The sequence below is a fragment of the Rhea americana genome, unplaced genomic scaffold (genome assembly GCF_003343005.1).
Source record: "Rhea americana isolate MKP2758 unplaced genomic scaffold, rheAme1 scaffold_76, whole genome shotgun sequence".
NCBI classification, from domain to species: domain Eukaryota; kingdom Metazoa; phylum Chordata; class Aves; order Rheiformes; family Rheidae; genus Rhea; species Rhea americana.
The window spans coordinates 764,505-784,456 of NW_028186934.1; the positions used below are offsets into that span (position 1 = coordinate 764,505).

Below are 19,952 nucleotides of genomic sequence, written 5' to 3' on the forward strand. Positions count from 1 at the left end.
ATCAACCGCTGCATTGTAACCAAGTAGTAACAGGGAACTGGTGTTAGTGGCGAAGAGCTAGACAAGCAAGGCAAATCCTCCTCTTTCTATTTTAAAGATCTAGTGCCTGGCAAAACCTGACTGCAGTGAGATTTCCTTGGTTATACTCCATTTAAAGTAGAGGTCGAGTTCATCCCCACAGGGTGAACTTGTGAGCCATGCTGTGAACCACACGGTGATGGTCCTCAGCACCATCTCAGAGTTTAAGCATACAGCTAGATAAATACTCATCTTAAGCAGGAATCTTCACTTAAAGTTGATTTGCAGTGAAGACTTTTGGACTTAATGTATACGTGGTTTACAGAAGAGTTTTCTTACAAAGTAAAAGCTAATTATTACTAGCATTACAAAATCAAGTCACCTGTCACAGCATAAGGATTTGAGGACTAACCCGCTGGGTCAGACCCAAGGCAATCCTGTCAGGTATTCTAGGTCTAACAGCACTGAGGGCTCTCTGAAAACTTAAGGAGATGGGGATTAGCCAATTCTAACGATGCACACCATAAACTAGCCAGTGAATTTCTGATACTGTGATGAAAAGCAGGTGCTTTATCTGTCCAACAGGAAGAAACACTTTTTTAATGCAGAAAATACATCTATTAWGTTCTCTGTGGTTTTGGAGGATGGGAAAGGTGGTTCATTCCATTCAGGTTACTTTCTACAGAGGTTTTCTGCAGAACAAGCCCTCACAGTGAACGAGGGTGAGCGTTTCTCTTGGATTTCCTCACACGGTTTCTCTCTGCTTTTCTAACTGCAGGATAAAGGTAGTATCCTAAGGCAGAGTTCACCTACTGGCTGTGCCAAAATATATAAATAGCCATCTAAGACTGCTCTTCCTCGGACCTTGATCTCAAGATACACACTGATCCTGGCAGCTTGGAATTGAGTCTTTATTTTTGGAAATGGAGAAAAATACAATGTCTTTCCTAGCAGCATTTAAGTTCTTAGCTTACTATCTGCTCTCTTGCAATGTCTTTTTCCACWGTGCAGTACTTTCCATAAGGGATATTCATTTTATGTTATATTCACATGTATTTGTATTGATTGCTGTTGTAGTGGTAACTGTAGGTGAAATCAGGGTATATTTTACTTAGAAATGCTTTTTATAACTGACGAAAGAAAACGGACTTCTATCTAGCAAAATGTGTATTATAACATTAGTAAATAATTTTTCTGTTTCTTATAAAGCTTTGCAGTAAAGGTGCTGCTATGGGCAAGCCCTTTGATTCATCTCCGCATGATATTTCCAGTATTGCCAGTTTTATTGAGACAAAGCTTGCAGTCTGCTACTTAAAAATGAGGAAGCCTGATCTTGCTCTGAATCATTCACACAGGTAAAAATAAATATTGATTAGATACTCTGCTAAGACTTTAATCAAAAAATTAAACAAAGACTATAAATACATTTTGTGCAGGAAGAGTAAGTCTAATAACGAGAAAAGAGGAATCAATAACCCACCACTTACACACAGCACTGATGCTTAGGACAAACTAATTCTCAAAATTTGAGACATTAAGCCACAGCTGCTGTATATACATTTACTGCTCTGATCATGCAGTAGGTGAGGATATGTGGGTGAGTCATGTAGCTACTTCAGGGCATTCTTAAGATTGAAGCTAGATGAATATAAATATACCTGGTCTCATGTGACAGCAATGACATCATGTGCTCTTGATCTTTAACTCTTTTTCAACAGTTGATTCAGTATGGGATGGCTTCAAATTATTTTCAGTTAGATAATTCCTTCATGAGCTCGGTTGTGATCCATATCACAAAGACCACCAACGCACAAAGCAGCCATAAGCAGAACTTGAAAGTCAATGGGAATTTCACCTTCACCATATGCAAAGGAGCTCAGATSTTGCTGGGCTTGTGTTGCCTTTAACTAGCATTTGGGTATAATGGCATTTTGTGTTAAGCACGTACTTCCCCGCAGACAACGCTTCATTACTGACATCTCTATTTTTCCCTTTGTATTAATGTATTAGAAGGGAAACTGCAATTAGTGCTGGCTGGAGGTTTTTCCATAAAATCACGTCAAACGAATGTAACCACAAAAGAACGGTCACACCAAAAAAATAAGCATATCTTACGCCCAATGTGCAGGGGACAGTGGTGGAGAGTAATGCATGGCTATAGAAATGTGATGCCATCATGGCAGGAGGTTTATCTGGTTACAGGCAAACCAAGTCATGGAGAAGTCAGAGTCCAGACTCTGTAAYGAGATTGTCGTCTCCTGTCCCTGCCGACCTCCCTCCGCTCTAAGGGCTTTTTCTTCGTAAAGCTATGCGTCCATGGACCAGCACRCATTGTGGGGGCCCATCCTTCAGACTAGTTCCAGGTACCATTCTGGTTTTATGGCCTGAATGCCCTCTAGTTTGGAGAACATTAGTTTGGAGCACATCCAAAGCACAGGAGGTGGGAGTCTCAAACTAAAAACAACCAAGTTTTCATGGCTTCTGAAAGACCAGGTTAGGAAAAAATATCTGAAGTCTGACTGGACTCCRGCTTTTGGAAAAATGGTAATGATCCAACTGTTATTTCCAAGAATGCTAAAATAAAAAGGAAGCTATTTAGACAGTATAAATACAATTAGAATGAGAAAGATTTCTCTTTATCTCCTTTAAATKATATTGATTTCAAAATAGGTGYATAGTTAGCTCAGTGCTATGGAAACTAAAGCCTATGCAGACCCTCTTTGGTTTCAACTCTCTTAAAACAGAAATCATGACCTACAGAGAAAGCAAATGCAGTCAGATTAGGATCACTGGAAAACCTAAAGAGGAAAAAATTCTCCTGTCTTCTTTCTGACATGTATCAATTTATTCTTTAACCCCTTTAGTTGCATACCCCAAAGAAAAGCAGCAGTAAATAATGCCTGTTCTCAATGTAATTCATCTAATAACATGCAGAATATGAATAAACCTTCTGGCCAAGATCATCACATTGTAAAATGTATATTTTATGCATTTTGCAAGTAATGCATACCATTAGAAAAATATTCRGAGATGCAATTAATAGAGACAAAACCTGAAATATAATCAGCACCTATATTTTTCAAAACAGATACATAAGTTACTCCGATCTCTTAATCTATCTTATTGCCATCAGCTAACCAGTACACACAAAATTTTCATTCGTATTGAGTTTTTATGTCATCACCACATTGTCATGGTTTGCTGGTAATCCTTTGGCATTAATCATGAATCAAAATTAAAATATTCATTTCTGCATTTATTTGCATTTACTAGACTATTCTTTAATTTCATAGGTCCTGCATTCATCTTTGAAGCCTTATTAACAAAAGGAAAAAAAAATTAACTTTACTATACTTTTACATAGTTGTATCAAATATATAAGTATCTTTTTCTTGGAAGGAATCTTGTGAAGTATCACAACTAGAGAAAAATCCCCACAGCTAGGTTTTAAAAGTGTTCAAGAATAGGCATCTGCAGGGGAACAGGTTTCCCATTCTTAACAAAGGAAAGGAAGGACATTTTCTATCATCAGCTCTAGATCCAGTCTAGGTCCTCTTGAAGACTGGAAATTGTATTCTCTGGTTTCTCAAGAATACCAAGATTTGAGGCTGCCTTTAGCATCACTGATAAAATTGAGGACACTGACTAGTTCTGATCACTTGTCAGGCTGATATGAAAGATGTATCCTTTGTGATCAAACACTATTAAAAACATTTCTCATCCATCACAGCCCTGAATAAATGTGTCGTAGGTTGATCTAGCCAAACAACAACATCTGCAGTAACCTACTTGGCCACCACTTTTCATCATAAGATAGACATCAAAATAACTCCTAACTGCAGTCTGAAGCTATAAAATGAATCACAATATTTACATGCCCTCTGGTCCTCTTGGCCCAGGCATTATGACATACCAGGGTATAATGATCTTAATAACCCCATATGGCTTGCTGAGAAATTAGATTTTCCCTTTGGTTGCAGAAGGCAATTTTCAATTATAGCAGATGGCAAAACAGTGAAGGTCTGAGAAGTCAAGAACTGACTAAGAAACCTCAGAATAGTACTTAGGCCTTATGTCGCTCAACCTAATGTCAACAGTTGAATTTTTACCCCAAATTAAAGTAATCTTGAAGCAGAACATAGTATTTCAGCAGAGCAGTCTCAATTAAGTATGTTCTTTAGAAGGTCAGGCCCAAAAGAGAAATCCACAAAGCAGCAGTCACATGTGGAAAAACAACCCGCAGTGCATCATGCACACAGCTCTGCAACTGTTAAGATTCAATTTTGTTAAAATTGGAGAGAGCGATGTTGAGCTCCATGATAACTGAAGATGGAGGATCTTTCACAATATGATATACTTGACTCTCAGTGAGATTCTATACCCCTTTACAGTTTCTTTGCTTATATTGCTTTTGACTCCAAGTAAGCCAAGATTAATCTGCACTAACACTGTGTGACTTGCCGTTTGCATGTGGGAAGATAACTCAGAACCTTACTATTGGAAAGGCATTTTTCCCCACTGCACTGCTTCCTCCGTTACTATGGTCCTCACGACGCACAAGAGGTGAAGAATGACAGACAAGTGGCTTTACTCAGCTACCTAGACATAGACAGTTTGCAGCATTCAAGCAACTTTAAGGTGTGCTGCTTAGCAGATCCWGCCAGTCTAGAAGGACATAGGTCTCCTATCAGTTTAGTGCTGTATTTCTCAGCCCCTTTTAAGTCCTGAAATCTCAGCAGGAGAACGTAACTACCTACTACATGGGTGAAAAGTAGCATCTCATTGATAGGAAGCCCACTACTGCTGGTATGAGGTATGTTGGGAGGTGACACCTGGAAGGAGGTTCACCACCTCCCGCCTCCCAGAGCGGCACCRGGCTTTCCTCTCCTTCCAGCAAAACTGCACAGAAAATTATACACATAAGGGCCAAGGGAGGAAGAGGAATCGGACATAGAGGTAATGTTAGAGAAGCATACTGCAAAGTAATGCCTGAAAAATATGTTGATTACCAAGTCTATCAGGAGAGCTGCTGAGCTGAGCTGTTCTGCAGTCTTCAGGGGTTAGCAAAGATTTTCCGGTGTCCTTTCAGGCTCTGCGGGCATCTCCCTCAGCTAATTCTGTCCCTCCCTGCCAGAAAGGCAATGCATAGAGAATGTAATAAATCTGTAAAGCTTCTTCTGCTATGCCTTTTTGTGTGTTCAGGGGAAGGCAGGGCTCTCTGTAATGCCTCCTGCACAATTTATAGGGAGACACATGAAGTAGAAAATAGCACCTCTGTTAAGTAGTACAAGATTGCTTTAGAAATGGCTTAACAGAGGGAATCTCTTATGGAGACACAGCAGAAAAAACCCTAAAACAGCTGAAGCCTTACAGATTYAACTCTAAATCCTCTGCATTTTTCCCAGTGACTTTTTAACACTTACAGAAGGTTTAAAATAATAAGCAATGATGAAGCTTTATGCAATATCTGTCATACACAGGCATCTCATTAGTGAATTACAGGTAGGGCAAATCAGGACTCTAATCCAAATTAATTCAGTGCTTTCAGACTAAAGATCCAGTATTCAGCTATCTGTTCGTTCCCTGATTTCCTTTCTCTGCACCTTTAAAATAGAACTATACTGAAGTTCAACAATGCAATTCTAGTGAAGTAGTACATAATCAAAAAATACGCAACGATGCAATGATACACAGTCATAGGTGGACATTTAAAAGGAGAAAGAAAAGCCTGAATCTCAAGATGAGAACAGAATTTTGGACAAAAGCAGAAAAAGCAAAAGAATGGCTGTAATGTAAGGTACACTTCCCTCTGAACCACCCTCCTAATCACCTCACCTCCTCAAAAAAGAAAAGAGAAGAATTAGTGTAATCTAATTACTTCAGCAGTTGTGTTAGGCATATTGCAATATACATAATAGATGAGATATTATTAATACAAAGCTATTCCATTGAGATCTTCTGGATAATATAAACCAGAGGTACTTTTAAAAATAATTTCTTTCTATGCAGCATTTTGAATATTTCTCTGTACTTCAATTTATTATTTTTTAATGAGAAGCATTTTCTCGAATTCTCTGATTCTCAGCTCTGAATTGCATGTTATTTCCAGGTCAGCATATCTGTGACAATTTTCCTATCTTACAAGCCAAGTCTTTCTCCACTGAAGTCAAAGGCTATATTCCCTTTGACTTTGATGRTGCTAATATTACAAAAATATTTATCAAGATAGCGTTTAGCAGGATCCAATGCAAGAGAATCTTATAAAAAGACGACTTCCCTGGAACACACAAATTTCCTCTTAGGAAGAGGAAACTGTCAATATCAAACTTTTATAGTGGCTGAGATGCATAGATCATAGTCCTAAAGATATCAGTAAAATTTAGTGGTCAAGAAACTGATAGCTGCATAGCTGGAGAATCAGCTGGCAGTACATCATGCAAACAAGATGGGGAATGCAGAATTTCTCCATGTATATTAAGACATTTTGGGAGCTTTGAAACAAGATCTTCCTAAATATCTTTTCATTCAGGACAGGAGAACATTCTTTTTTCTCCTCCTTCGCAGCTGAGGAATTGAGACCTATGTAGCATATTTCTCATGCTTGCAATTCAAAGCAAATTGCTGCTGCAAAATCTTCTAGCATGGCAATTATATTTCATTTTATTAGCAGAGTAAAGGGGTGYGTACGTACCCTCATTTCCTCCCATTCTGCGTATTTCGCTATGAAAGCTTCAGGAGATGGTTTCTTCTGTGCAGTGAAAGTCTTCTCTTGCACATGCCCTAACTGCACTTTGTTTTTTGAAGCTGCAGTGCATRAAGACAAGTCAGTTGTCACCAATAAACCAAACCAACAGCAACAGACAAAACATTGCTCCCAAACTGAGGTGAATCAAGGGTCAAATCCTCTTACAGTGAAGGAGGACAACTAACTTGTCTTTGTGTCTTTGATTAGAAGGAATTCCTAGTGAATTATCAGATTACCACAAGGAAACACAACTCTGCTCTCTGCCACATTTTTGTCAACAAGTAGTCTTTGGTATGGGTACTAGTGTAGTTACGTCTACTGATTAGTCCTGGACCGCTCACCTTCCAGCTTCCCCCCCACCTCTCTTTACAGAGCAGGCATTACCTAATTTTCCATGTCACTTCTCCAAAAGAGAGCAGCCAGGTCGGGAAGACTCCCTGGAGGAAAGGATACTACTTCTCTTGGCAACCAAAGAGCTAACACAGGAGAAAAGTCCCCAAGTGCAGGGCTGGATKGGCACGGAGTCACAGCTAGGCAACAGTGTGACAGAAAACCTTTGGACCCTGTTGGTCCCTGGAGAACCTCTGCAGTTTGCCTACTCAGAGATTGAAACCAAGCTTGGAAGAGCTCCAGTTCCCTCGTGCATTCCTCCACATGGCTGTCCTCACCACAGACTTCTCGGTAGCTAATAATGCGTGCCAGCATTAAAACCACCACACTCTTGCCTGCTGGAAGAAAGTGCTTCTRCACATACGTGTTTAGTAGCCCCACCAAATATTTCAAACAGCTTCTTGCAATGGAACATTTTTTCCCCTCTTCAGAAAGGCTGCTTTGGTAAACTCATGCATGACGAGCAAGCACACGTTTTTTGCATTCTGAAAAACACCTCTCCCTTAATTCTTTAAAACAGCACCAAGGGCCAACCTTGTTTAGAATATGAAGTTAGCTGCAAGGGAGCAGATCACCACATGCTTCCCAAATAAGACTTCCAGAATCATAACGTAGCTGCACGCACAAATTGCCGGGAAGTACGATAAGGTTGATTGTGTAAGGTTCAGGAGTTCGACCGCATCTAGTAGAGCTGTACTCTCTTAAACCAGCTGGTGACGCAGCCCTTGGGACTAAGAATAGATCATGATAGGGTCAAACAGATGTAAAAACAGTGCTACAACTGCAGATAATAAGCTACTGGCTATACAGATGAAACAAAGGTGGGGGGAAGGAAGTTGAGGTTAAATGCAGCTGTACRGCAACGAGGATTTGCCAGGTTCATCTGAGTGTAGACTGGAGCTCTGTTTCTAGCTGTACTGATCAACAGTTCTCCCTGAAGATAAAAGCGTTGTACCAGTTTACAGCAGTTTGCTGTTAGAGCTGCATCTGCTGAACGTTAGTTGACACATTACTCGCGCTGACATGGTATTTAATGTTGCAGTGAATAACACTTCAGCAACTACGTTTGTACAGTCGTCCCGCACCAGCGATGCGTGGACATGCTAGCGTGGTGCGCTGCCATACCTGCCAGTGTGCTTCACCTCTTTGCACAGCCAGTGCAGTGCACTTATCTCTTTGGCACTGCATTTTTACTTCTGAGTAATCACTTATTTCCTCTCCAATAGTTGACTCTAACTATTAAAATACATTTGCACAAAAAGACCAGGCTGTATTATAAGCAAGCCTAGACAACTGGGTACTGAAAAAGTTTGTCGCTGTAAGTAAAGAAATAACTATACTTACCTCCAGGAACAAGATAGCATTTACCTGAATTCGTATTTCTCACTAATACTGCATCTGCTTTAATAGTGAAGTATATTTATTTTTAAAAAAAACAAAAACAAAAAAACAAAAACAAAAAAAAACTCGTTTCATATATAGTATCATCTCATTGACTTTTCTTAGCCTGTAAAGGCCAAACAGCAGTGACATGCCGAAGAGCAGCTGAGGCACTTTTTGCATCAGTCAGATTAGGAGAATTAAATCTCTGCTGCATTTGGGAAGAACTTCAGTAGAAGATGCACATGTTAGAGAAAATGCAACATGACTTCTGGCTGCCAGTTTTTATGTAGCAATCCAAGTTTCTTACTACACCTGTTTTCTTATCACTGGACAGAAAGATTGAAAGAAAAACTGACAAGGGAAAAACAGTGTAATGCATGCATTTTTGATTCACATACTCTGATTGCTGTGATGGGGAGAGCGTTGATACCTTCCTCCCCTCTCTTCAGCTTTGAAGATAGATAATAGGACAAACACTATTATTTTTAAGATAAGATGTCAAGATGAAAAAATGAAAATGTCAAAAAGTGGCTGATATACAGTATTACTTAAGGACTGTTCTGTTGAAWAAAACTGACCAAATGATTTACAAAAGGCTTTTAACAGGGCCTTTTAACAGGTTTCGGATTACACTGAAGACGAAAAATAAAAGAAAATCTATTTCAAGTTAACTTTAGCCTAGTCATTTGACAGATGGAGGCAAAACCTGGCAACAATACAAGTTTTAATCTTYAAATGAAGTGACTTTATTTGCAGTTTTGTGGATTAGAAGTTCTCTGTRCAAAATAAGAAACCCATTTTCAGACATTTTCTGTCTAAACTCCTTTCTCTACCTGAAGCTCCCACAAGAAGCAGATGTGCAGGACAAAGGAAACGCTGCTTCAGCACGTGCTGCAGATCACCACGCACAGAGCTYGTCCCGCCTGCGTTGCGGCCGGTGCACCCACCACTTTCTCCCCTTCCTTTCTTTTCTTTCAAGGCACACATATCTCGAAACACATATCCCCCCACTGCTCAGTTACTGGAGTAACCAGCTCCACTTCAAGACTGCCCATGGCTGGAGGTGGATCTTGGAGCATGGGTTAGCTCTCAGTTTGCACAGTGCGGCCAATTTCTGCTCCACCAGATGGGTCCTCCATCTGCTCTTGTTTGAGGGATTGCTCCCTGGAGCTAGGGTTTTCCTCTTAACCTCTGCGTACCGTTCCTTTGCTTCCATTATTCCTCCAGTCTTTTCTTGTCACTAAAAGGTGCCTGGAATGCATCAGAAGTGGACATAAAACCCAAAGGGACAGCACTGAACAGTTTTAGTGAGCACACGGCATTAGTTAACATTGTTCTTCATAAAGCCTACTAAACTAGAAGTGTATCAGCTACTTTCGGGTAGAGCAGTGCAGAGAAGTAATTTTTTTTCCTAGGGTATAGATTACAGAGAGCCCAGCAACATTAAACTAGAGTGACAGGTAGTCAGGAGAAGCTTTCTGATGTTTACTCATGACAGGAGATGTTTGTTCAAAGTATTAGGAAATTCTATAATATTTTTTGGTACAGAGTTTATAGATTGCATGGAGGAGTTGATCTTTTTAAGACTACTAAGGAATCAAGAAGTGAAGAATTGATATTAAAKCTTTGAAAATCTGCTACAGTCCTGTATTTATTATAAACCTATCACAGCACATCCCACTCTAAGACATACAGAAAGTGTGATGCTAACTACCAGGGAATTATTGATTTTTTTAATTCCCCCTTCCCCCCCCCCTCCCCGGATATTGTTTGACTGTGGTAGAACCAATAACTTCCGGAGGGAGAGGGAAAAAAAAATAAATAACAGCAAAAAAGTCAATAACACTATTATCARCTGTTGACTACAGTTTACAGCAGCAATAATCTCCTGTAAAATAGCTTGCAGAAGTACCAGTTGTCATCCACATAAGGTACTAATGCCTTCATCAAGTCATTAAATGCTGATAGTATTTGACCTTTTGATGATTTCTTTTTGGCTGCATTAAGTTTTGGTGGCCATCASTATTGTTTGAACTTCAGATCTGACCACATTTGGCTGAGAACTGCGCTGTTTGCTGTTGGTATTATCTTTGTTACTGACAGTGATTAGTCCCCCCCATTAACAGCAGCTAGATTTTAATGCCTATTACTGTTTTACATGCTGKATTTTAATTCAATGCCTCCCATCACTGAGGTCTGTGATTCCTCCAGTAATGCATTAAGCTACACAATCATCATTTGTGGGTGTTGTTCTCCCCTACATCCTCTCCCCAGGAAGACRGTTCAAGCAGGGTAATGTTTTGTTTCAATACAGTTCTATTTCTGAGAATTTTTTCAGATACTGGGCTGGAAAAGCATAGTTTTACGACAGTTCCTAGTTCCTGCACCATCCTAGGGTGGTCTTCAGCAGAGCTGAGCTCCTAACACAGAGCAGTTCCACTAATACAGCACAAACCTTTACAGTGCCAGAAGATTGACTTTGGTACTCACAAGCTAGACCAAGTTCAAAGAAAACTCCCTGCAAGGTCTACTTCAGCAGTGCACAAGACATAATTAACACCTAATAAAGACATGGGAATCCAAACCAACAACTGGTCTCCAGGATAGTTTTGAGCAATACACATAAGAACACTCAGTTCAAAGGACCAGACTAGCCTGAAATAAAAGCCCAAGTTGCCTACAATGTAGGCATAGGGACCTCAACATCAGCTGCTTGTCTACTGACCCACTCATATACCAAATCACTTGCCATTGAAGACAACCATCAGAGCTCTAGGCCTTCTTTTATGTGCTTTGGAGAAAGTGTGAATTTGATTCATGAGTCTGCATGTTGAAGATATTTCTTGGTTTTAACTGTTAGTCCCAAGGCTCCTTCTGAAGGTCACAGACACGCAGTCCACGAGTGCTGAACACAAAGACAGCTAATAGTCTTCCAAAGAGCAGAGGCTGTTGTATAAATCTGTTTCTATAGATGAACTAACATAATCTCTGTGYTTTCATCTGTATTTACATCCGTTTCAAAACTATTAATAAAGTTTAAGTGATTTGGCTATGAAAAATATTAGTTTTCGGGTTATTAGTGGACTGGAATCATGAGAGCAGAAGTAGTTAATCCTAATACGATACCCAAACCTTTCAGGGCTGAAAGGAAATAAAAACAGTTGATAAGTTTTCTTTGCAGTAGAATATGAAGTGTTAAACTCTTATAAGTTACTAAATGCTTTATAAAAACACTATATCATGACAAATGTGGAACTTAGTACCCTGGAAAACGCTTTATGTACCTTTTCTCCATACGACGAGGAAACTGTCGACCAGAGAAGCAAATCACTTGGAGATCTCWCAAGCAGAACTAATTAGATGCAGAATGAGATGTCATGCTTGTCTTTCCCCTGCTTATATCAGAAAGGTAGCCTATCCACCAATCTAACAGCTTAGTTTGTTATACTCCTTCCTTAAATCTTTAAAGACTTTAAGTTGATATCTGTAAGTCCATTATAYTCTGAATTGCATTTGTTAAAATTAAGGGTCTATGAAACATGCCAAGGTCCACCCATATAGATCCAATCACTTAAGTAGTATTTTAAGACCTTCCAAATTAGCTTTAAAAAGCAATCTAGATGCACAGTTTTCTAGGTAATAGTAAGCAAACTGCCATTCATGTTTTCAGCTTTTAATAGGTAGTTCTGCGTATTGTTTCAGAAACTATAAGGAAACTGCATTCAGAAGAAATTTTAATAGYTTGTTCATGTATCTCAGCTGTCAAGAGAGAAAATAATAATTCATATTACATTTGGGGTACATTTGTTGAATTGTGTAGAAAGAGTGTATACAGTGTACATCTTATTAGAAGACTACTAACACAAAACTGTAACTGAAGCAAGAACTTCAAATTTGAACTTGTCCATCTTTCTTTTTCAAGGAGCATTATCCTGAATCCAGCTTATTTCCGGAACCACCTGCGTCAAGCTGCTGTGTTTAGGTGCTTAGAAAGATACTCTGAAGCTGCAAGGTACTCTGGCATTGATAGATTTCTAACCATCTCTCTACATCTTTCAGCTGTCAGTAGTAAGRATATCTTCCTATATCCAGGCTTTCAAAGTCAGCAGGAGTTTTGTGTTGGCTTTGCACATATGATCTCACATGCAGTAGTGCTCCAACCGCTCCAGTCTATCATGAATAATCTCAGTTATATCAGCCACTGTAATTCACCYAATGCATGTAATGCACTCAGCCGTCAGGCGCAGAGCTGTGCCCTGGCCCCGGTCCCAGTGCCCCAAAGACCAAAAGCCTTAACAGGCAGCAGCAGTTTTTACTACTGAACTTAACACTGCTTAAAGWGAAAGGGGGAATGAGGGTGCATGGTGAGATGTAGTGGTAACTTCTTACAGATCATTGTTACTAGAAATACTTGCACTTATAGATGACTGTTCAGCTCAGGACCACAAGGTATACTGCGAAATATTTCACAAATCATTAGCTAACTAGTATCAGACCAATCAGTGTGAACTAGGCAAGAGACTGAAAAGGTCACTTTGCTCATCATTTGAGACAGATGCAAGTGGCAGAGCTCTGGAGCTATTAAAATAGCAGCAAGCATTTTGTATTTTGGGGGTGGGGGGAGACAAGGAAGAGAAAAGGAGGTGGAAGAAGACAGCATCCAAGCAGAGCTGTAGAGAAGATTGGTAAGGTGGCTTCTTATTTTCTGTGCTTAACTTCAGACGACAAACCCTAGGATGAACACTTACTTCTGCACAACAAATTTGGTGACACAATTTCAGTGCATCTCCACTATAGCTACATAAGTCAGGACTGGGAAAATAAATCATAAAAGCAGTTTTCCAAATTTTTTTTTTTTAGAAATATGAATTCAGATAAACCTAGAATATTTCATTTGACTGTAAACTTTTTTAGAATGCATCTCACTTTTCAGAAAACAAAACTGTTTCAGACTAAGAAACTGAGAAGTGTTGTTCAAAAAACCCTGAAACGTTGTGACATTTCCCAGATCACCTTTTGAGAGAGCAATTCCCTAGCTTAATCTGAATGGACAGATTCTTCAGAATTCCATTTCACCAACATTATAAATAGAAATATATATATTTCTATTTATAAAGCAAGTGTCAGACAGSCCTAATCACAGAAGTTGGCTTTTATATATCACTGGTAACAGTCTCCTCTGCCCAAAATCTTGCTGCGATTTTGATTCAGACAGAAGTTGTTACCTACAGGATCACCAGCACCTGAGGTCCACCGAGCAGGCAGACACTTTAAAGCCGTGTTAGGAGAATGTTATTCTGACAGGTGTTGAATGCAGTACATTCAAATCCACAAGCCACTAGCACCCTACCAAGAGGTGAAATGATACAAGCAATGAGGGTTTTTTCTCCCCTTAAAGTTAAATTGGAGATTTAAGGGGGGGGGGGGAAGAGAGAGAGAAAGAGAGAGAAGAAAAATACACACTCCCCTTCAGGAACTAATATTTCCTAAGAAGCAGTACATAAGAGCCCATATTTGAGAAGACAGGAACCAAGAAGGTATTCATAAATATGATTTCAAAAAAGTCATTGGTGTCACTGCAGATAAGCAATCAGTAAGTTTACTACATCAGCAGGCAGGAGGAACTGTGTCAGCCTTTTTTCCCCTGGAACATTCAGAAGCTTTCATGAAACTGGATGATTTTAAATGAGATGTTTTTTGTAAAGAGGAACACTCTGAGACTGAATCCAGAGCGGTTCCAAAACCAGCGACTCTGGCAGGACTCAGCTTAGCAGTGTTATAACAACTGCATAGAGCTTTTACTGCAGATTGTGTTAAATCAAGCTTAGCACCACATTCATCATCTCATTGGAGTCATTGGTCTTGGTCAAACCCCATTAAGGGCACAAACACACTCTGACCATCACAGACAAGCTGCAGCACCCAGACATTTTGTTATAGCTTTCAAAAATATAAACTTGGTTTGGTAGCAGGAGCTGTCATTTATTCCTGCTTGCTTTATGCAGAGGAATGAGATCACTGTGTATCTTCATCCACTTTTAAAGTACCCTTCACCTTCCTACCCTATCCTACCTGCTTTTTAAGACTTTACATATTGTCTGTTAAATACACCCAAAATACTGTATGGATCTGTGAACAGGAGAGGTTGGCTGCAAACAGTACTGCTTGGCACAAGTAGTACAGATAATCAAATTTAAGTTGGACTACTTGTCAAGCTGTGGTTTCCCATGATTCTTCTATTTTCTGAGCAGAAAGAATTTGATTACTGGATCAAATTCTTTCCAATAAATTCTAGTTCCAATTTTACCTCATGACTTTATCTTAAAGCAGAGTGGGGTCAACTGCAATTTAAACATTTCCAACACTTCTGCATGCAATTTTCACTAGTACTTGCTGGCCCAGGACCTGTAGAGAAAGCATATGAAGTGGCGTGAASGCCAAGATGCCTGAAGTAGTGCGACAAGTCCAAAATACCCGCATCGCTTCCAGGTTTTCATCAGCTGCATAGCAATTCCTTTGGGATAGCACTGTGATAGGCTGCCACCACGTAAAGTGCAGCCCAAGGCCATTTGGCATTGTAAAGCAGTCCTCGAAACACCGCTGAAGGGGTCAGAGCATCCGCAAGCGATGAATTCCAGAGCGCCGCAACCACTTTCACTAAGATGTCAGCGAGTAAATATATTTCGCCTCTATCGGTATCTCTGATGTTAGGAGGCTGCTCTTGACAAACACAGTCAAGATTTAAGCCTCAGAAGGGAGAAAACCTATTTCAGTCAAGAGACCATCTTATCCCTTGAACAAATGGGCATGAACACATTATATATAAATTTAGCCTGGGAGATACGTGTGAGTTTTCTGGAAGAACAAGGCTCAAGATCAGCCTCCAATAATAGTCACTAGAAGTATCCTGACATAGGAGACCTGATCACACCTGATCAAAAGATCACTTATTAAGCAGACATAGAAGTTTAGGAAAGGGTCTTGGACTTGCTTCCGTCACGAAGCTGAGAAAACGCTCAGGGARGAGGCCCGGGGGAAACCACCTTTCCTGGAAACATAAGGACTRCTACCGACCCTTCGGGAAGGGTGAGATAAAGGACCTAAGGGATGCACGCAGGCAAGGGTGTGTGTCTGTGTGCTGCATAAGAGCCCAGGTGCCCAAGGACAAGGCTGCTGAGCCGTGGGCTCCCACACCAAGGAGCAGTGCAATAGAAAGGGTACATGTACCCCAAGGGCGAGCCTGGCAGCTCCAGAGTGAGGATGTACCTGGAGCCAGAGCCCTCAGTCCCAATGGACCGGGACCCCACAGCTGCCTGCTACATACCTGCAGGAGGAGGTCTGACCAGATCAGCATGAAAGCTATTTTTCTTCCTTGCTCCAATAGTCTAGGCTATTGCTGCTACTGAGAAACCTTGAATCAGTAGTAAAGTGAAAACTTGTGATTTGTAGAAAAACCCAATTCTCTATTTAGTAGAAAACTAAGTTTAAAGTACAGGAGGGATTTTGCTTCTTTTTAATCATTAAGTGATATAGCTCTCRTCTTTCTGCTAATCAAAATGCTGCGCTGATTAACAGTGTCACCATGTTCTGTGAAAACGCTTAAGATARCTCTTTTATCACCAGCGAGAACAGTAGTGGCTTGAAACTGGCTGTATACACATAGGGGAAAACAGGCTGTCTGTCCCCCTGCCAGAACTAACAGCTCACAGTCATGCACAGAGTAGGGGTAAGCAATCCTTAAGGAGAAAGAAGTCCTGGGRTCTTAATAGCTCCAGTAGGGCTGACTCAGCTTTTTGACATTCCTATTTAAAAAAGGAGGGGAGCAGCAAGGATTAGATRATCCCATCAGCTGTATATCAAGCTGGGTCAGCAAGTAGTAAACCTCAGCCCTTTAAACAAACTCCGTATCTGTGTCATATTTTAGCTAGAGGCTCAGAATTAAAACTGTAGTGTGTGAGTGCTAGGTGAATAGCTTGGGTTTGTTTGTATTTGAGGTTTTTTTATTTCAAAAAAAAAAAAACTAACAGTTTCTCTATGGAAAGTTATACAAATACTAGACGAGGAGGGAGGAAAAAAGAATACCAGCTCAAAGAGTCACCAGCTGGTGCTCTGATGCTCTTTTACATATACCTCGATCAGTGCTACCTGCCTTTGAATCCTGTCTRGATATTCTCTCCTTATTGTTTCAGTTTTCCTAAGCAGCATTTAAAGGAGAATTAAAAATAAAAAGACAACAACAACCCATTCAGTTATCATGGAAACAGACCCTCCCCCCCTACACCCCACCAGCACAAGGTTTCCCCCTGGGCCTCCCACCACCATGAAAGTCCTTAGYGCAAAGGGCTGTTCACATGCCGCTGCGCAGGGTGTCCTGAGCCATCGGGGGTCCCAGCACAGCAGGGGCCCACGCTCCCAGCCTGGGGGCTGCTGGAGCCCAGTGGTGCCCTTGAAGCTGGTACCGCGCCAGCCATCGCTGAGCCCTGCAGCATCTCATCCTGGACGCTGTTATTTCTGCGCTATTCTTTATYGCTCTAGATCGCCCGAGCGTTAAACAGCTCACTGCAGCAGGGTCCTGTCGGAGACTTTAACAAGCCTTCGGTACTTATTCCCCCCATCCCTACTGAAAATACAAATATCGACAGAACAAGTTACAACGTCCTTAATTAGGACGTGTTAGCTGCGTTGGAGACGGGAGAGAGCAGAAGTACCAGCYTTAGCTGGGAACAACTGCAGCTTTGGAAAGTCTCATTACATTATTAACTAATTCATCCCAGTTACACATCCTTTCTCTGATAGCATGACCACAAAACCAGCATGGGCRTCAGGACCTGCCACAGCCTTCAGGAGCAGCGCAGGCTGCTGCTGGGTTGGCACCAGGGCACAGAGATCCTGGGCCCTGCTGGCCTTGGGACCTCTTTTCCTGAGCATCCCCCACCATTTTGGGGCACCAGTCCTTTCTCCTCAGCTCATTTGTGAGGAATTCCATTTTCTCCTTACATGAGAGTTGCCATTAAAGAAGGAACCTTTCTAAATCACCTTTTAGCCACTCTCAATGCAACGCACAAAGTTGGTGCCTACATGCAGCCACAAGACAGATTCTTTCAAGAGAGAAAAGCCTTCTGTGTAAGTAAGCTTATTTTAAATACAGGTGCCATCTTCCTTGCAAGAAATAATGGGTTAGTGACCCAGAAACACCCATTTGAAGGTCAGCTTGGGCAGGGAACAAGAGTTTTTCCCCCACAGCTTCTCAGTGCATTTGAAGCTCACCAATGCTCCAAAGGGAATTTTAGCTAGTCCTCCATGGCAGTTAGGTTTAGGCACAGGCAGATGAGAAGGGATTCCCACAACACCTTTCCCCACATTTGGGGCTAGTCTACCCATAAGGAAATCCTGACTTCAATAATTTTATTCCTGCCCAGTATTCTAGAGTTCTGTTTATTCTTCACGCTATCCAATGGYTTTCACATATTTTCATTAACATCCATAGAGCTTACTTTTACTTAGAGTATATGGGAGATGTTTAGAAATTAACTGCTATTATTTTGTTCACTTTTCAAAGTGAATAATTACATTAAGAACAACTGCCTCTGACTTACTCCAGTTATAAACACCAGCTTCCTTTTCTAGTCTCCAAAGAAAATAAGAAAGGTCACACAGAAGAGAGCAGCAGTTTATTTTGTATCTCCAATCTCAGTACTAGAATACTGGAAAAAGCAAGCTAGAAACCACAAGAGGCCTCAGACACCCAGGTGCCTGCATCAGAAGCAAAATAAATAGGAATATTAAAGCTCCCATTAAAAAAAAAAAAAAAAAAAAAAAACAGAGCTACACTTACCCCTTCAGCACTGCAGGCCAGCACACTGCTAATACCCATGGCCTTGGCTGAGGCCTCCTATTAGTACCACTTACCGCAGGTCCAGGTGATATCACTTGACATAGGGAGGAGGGGTAATTTTCTGCCGCTTGTCAGCCTCCTTATCTGGGCAGCAACGGGGGCAGAGGAGTGCAGAAAAGAGAAAGTTACTCTAGTGTGCATAGGCTGTGATTAGTTAAGGCTCTGCTGTCTGCAGAGAAATAAATACTCCTCTTCCCCGGCGTTTCTTTCCTCTCCGTGCTGCTGAACGGGACCTAAGCGGCCGGCCTTGGGTGTTGCCCTTGTGTTTTCCCGTATTTGCACTGGTGAAAGAACATGGAAGCGTTGAGTAACGACACCGATGTAACGCTTCGGTGCGTTGCTGAAAACACGGCGTTCCCCATAGCTGCCCCGTCCGCGCCGGGACGCGCGGCTGCTGCGGCGGGCTGGGCTGGGCTGGGCTGCGCGCCTGCTGTTACCGACAGCCGTCGCGCAGCAAAAGCCACCTTGGACTCTTTTATTACCACTCCGACAAATTTCTGCAGATGGGCTGAGGCAGGCAGAGTCCAGGACCGGTAGCGCATTCCTCAGTTGTGTATAAATATACCTTATTGTTCTACACCACCAAGTGGCCAGACGGAGCAGATATTGCAAGACACTTTTTGGTCGAGGCTTGCTGTGGTCACACAGATGGGTTTGGCTTTGTTAGGGAAGTCCACTCCAGCCCTACTAGTAAAAAAAYACTAGAATTTAACACCTTACATCCTGAAGGATCAAGGTGCCGAGCAAATCCTCCAGGAGCTGCCTTGCAAGTCCCTGCTTCACCTGCCCCGCGGATTGAAACCCCGCTATGTTTGTATGTCTTCTTTAAGAGACTTCTGTTTTCTGCTCTTCCCAAAACACTGTCAGGAACTGGAATTAACGCTACAACACATCCTCTTCTGCACCCATTACAGAGCTCCTTTTACCTCAGGAGTTCCAGTGACATGTCTAAAGCAACTGAGCTTCATTCTCAAGATATATATGATGCCCATAAACCTTTAATAAAAATGCAATCCTACAGTATTATAGCGTTGTGTATGTTYTATTCTATCTATAATTTTAAGTATAAAAATGACTCTAATTCACAATAGATGGCTACTTCAGTCATTACAGTCTCTTCTGTTGATCTATATTTAGTACTATACCAATCTCCAATTTAGATCAATGTATTCAACGTACGTGTAGAACCAACACTCTGGTGGTGGTGTAACTAACTTTTGAAGTTCTGCTTAAATAGATGCAGCATTTAGTATTTAGCACAGRTGAAAGAGGAAGTAGTATTGGGCTAACCACAAGAAGAAGAGATAAATGCTCAGGCACAGCAAGAAATGGCATGAATAATAATATTGTGGAGTTACCTGAAAATGTGACTATTTCAGCTAGATTCTTTAACTGTTCCCTGGACAAGCTCTTCAGATTCAAGAAGGAAAGCTTCAGAATTAGATAGTTTGCACTCCATTCCTCATTTTCGGAGGTTTTTTTTTTTTTTTTTTTTTTTTTTTTTTTTTGCATTTGAGATAC

General features: G+C 41.0%; 1 protein-coding gene across 1 annotated transcript in view; it reads left to right on the top strand.

Annotated features, from left to right (window-relative positions):
* The window catches only part of SPATA16 (spermatogenesis associated 16), an 80,013-nt gene that overhangs the window by 13,043 nt on the left and 47,018 nt on the right, over positions 1–19,952 (top strand). Inside the window, exons 2-3 of the mRNA XM_085322286.1 lie at positions 1,228–1,373; positions 12,459–12,548. Of these exons, the coding sequence (XP_085178412.1) occupies positions 1,228–1,373; positions 12,459–12,548 (236 nt within the window). The remainder of the gene's footprint in view (positions 1–1,227; positions 1,374–12,458; positions 12,549–19,952) is intronic.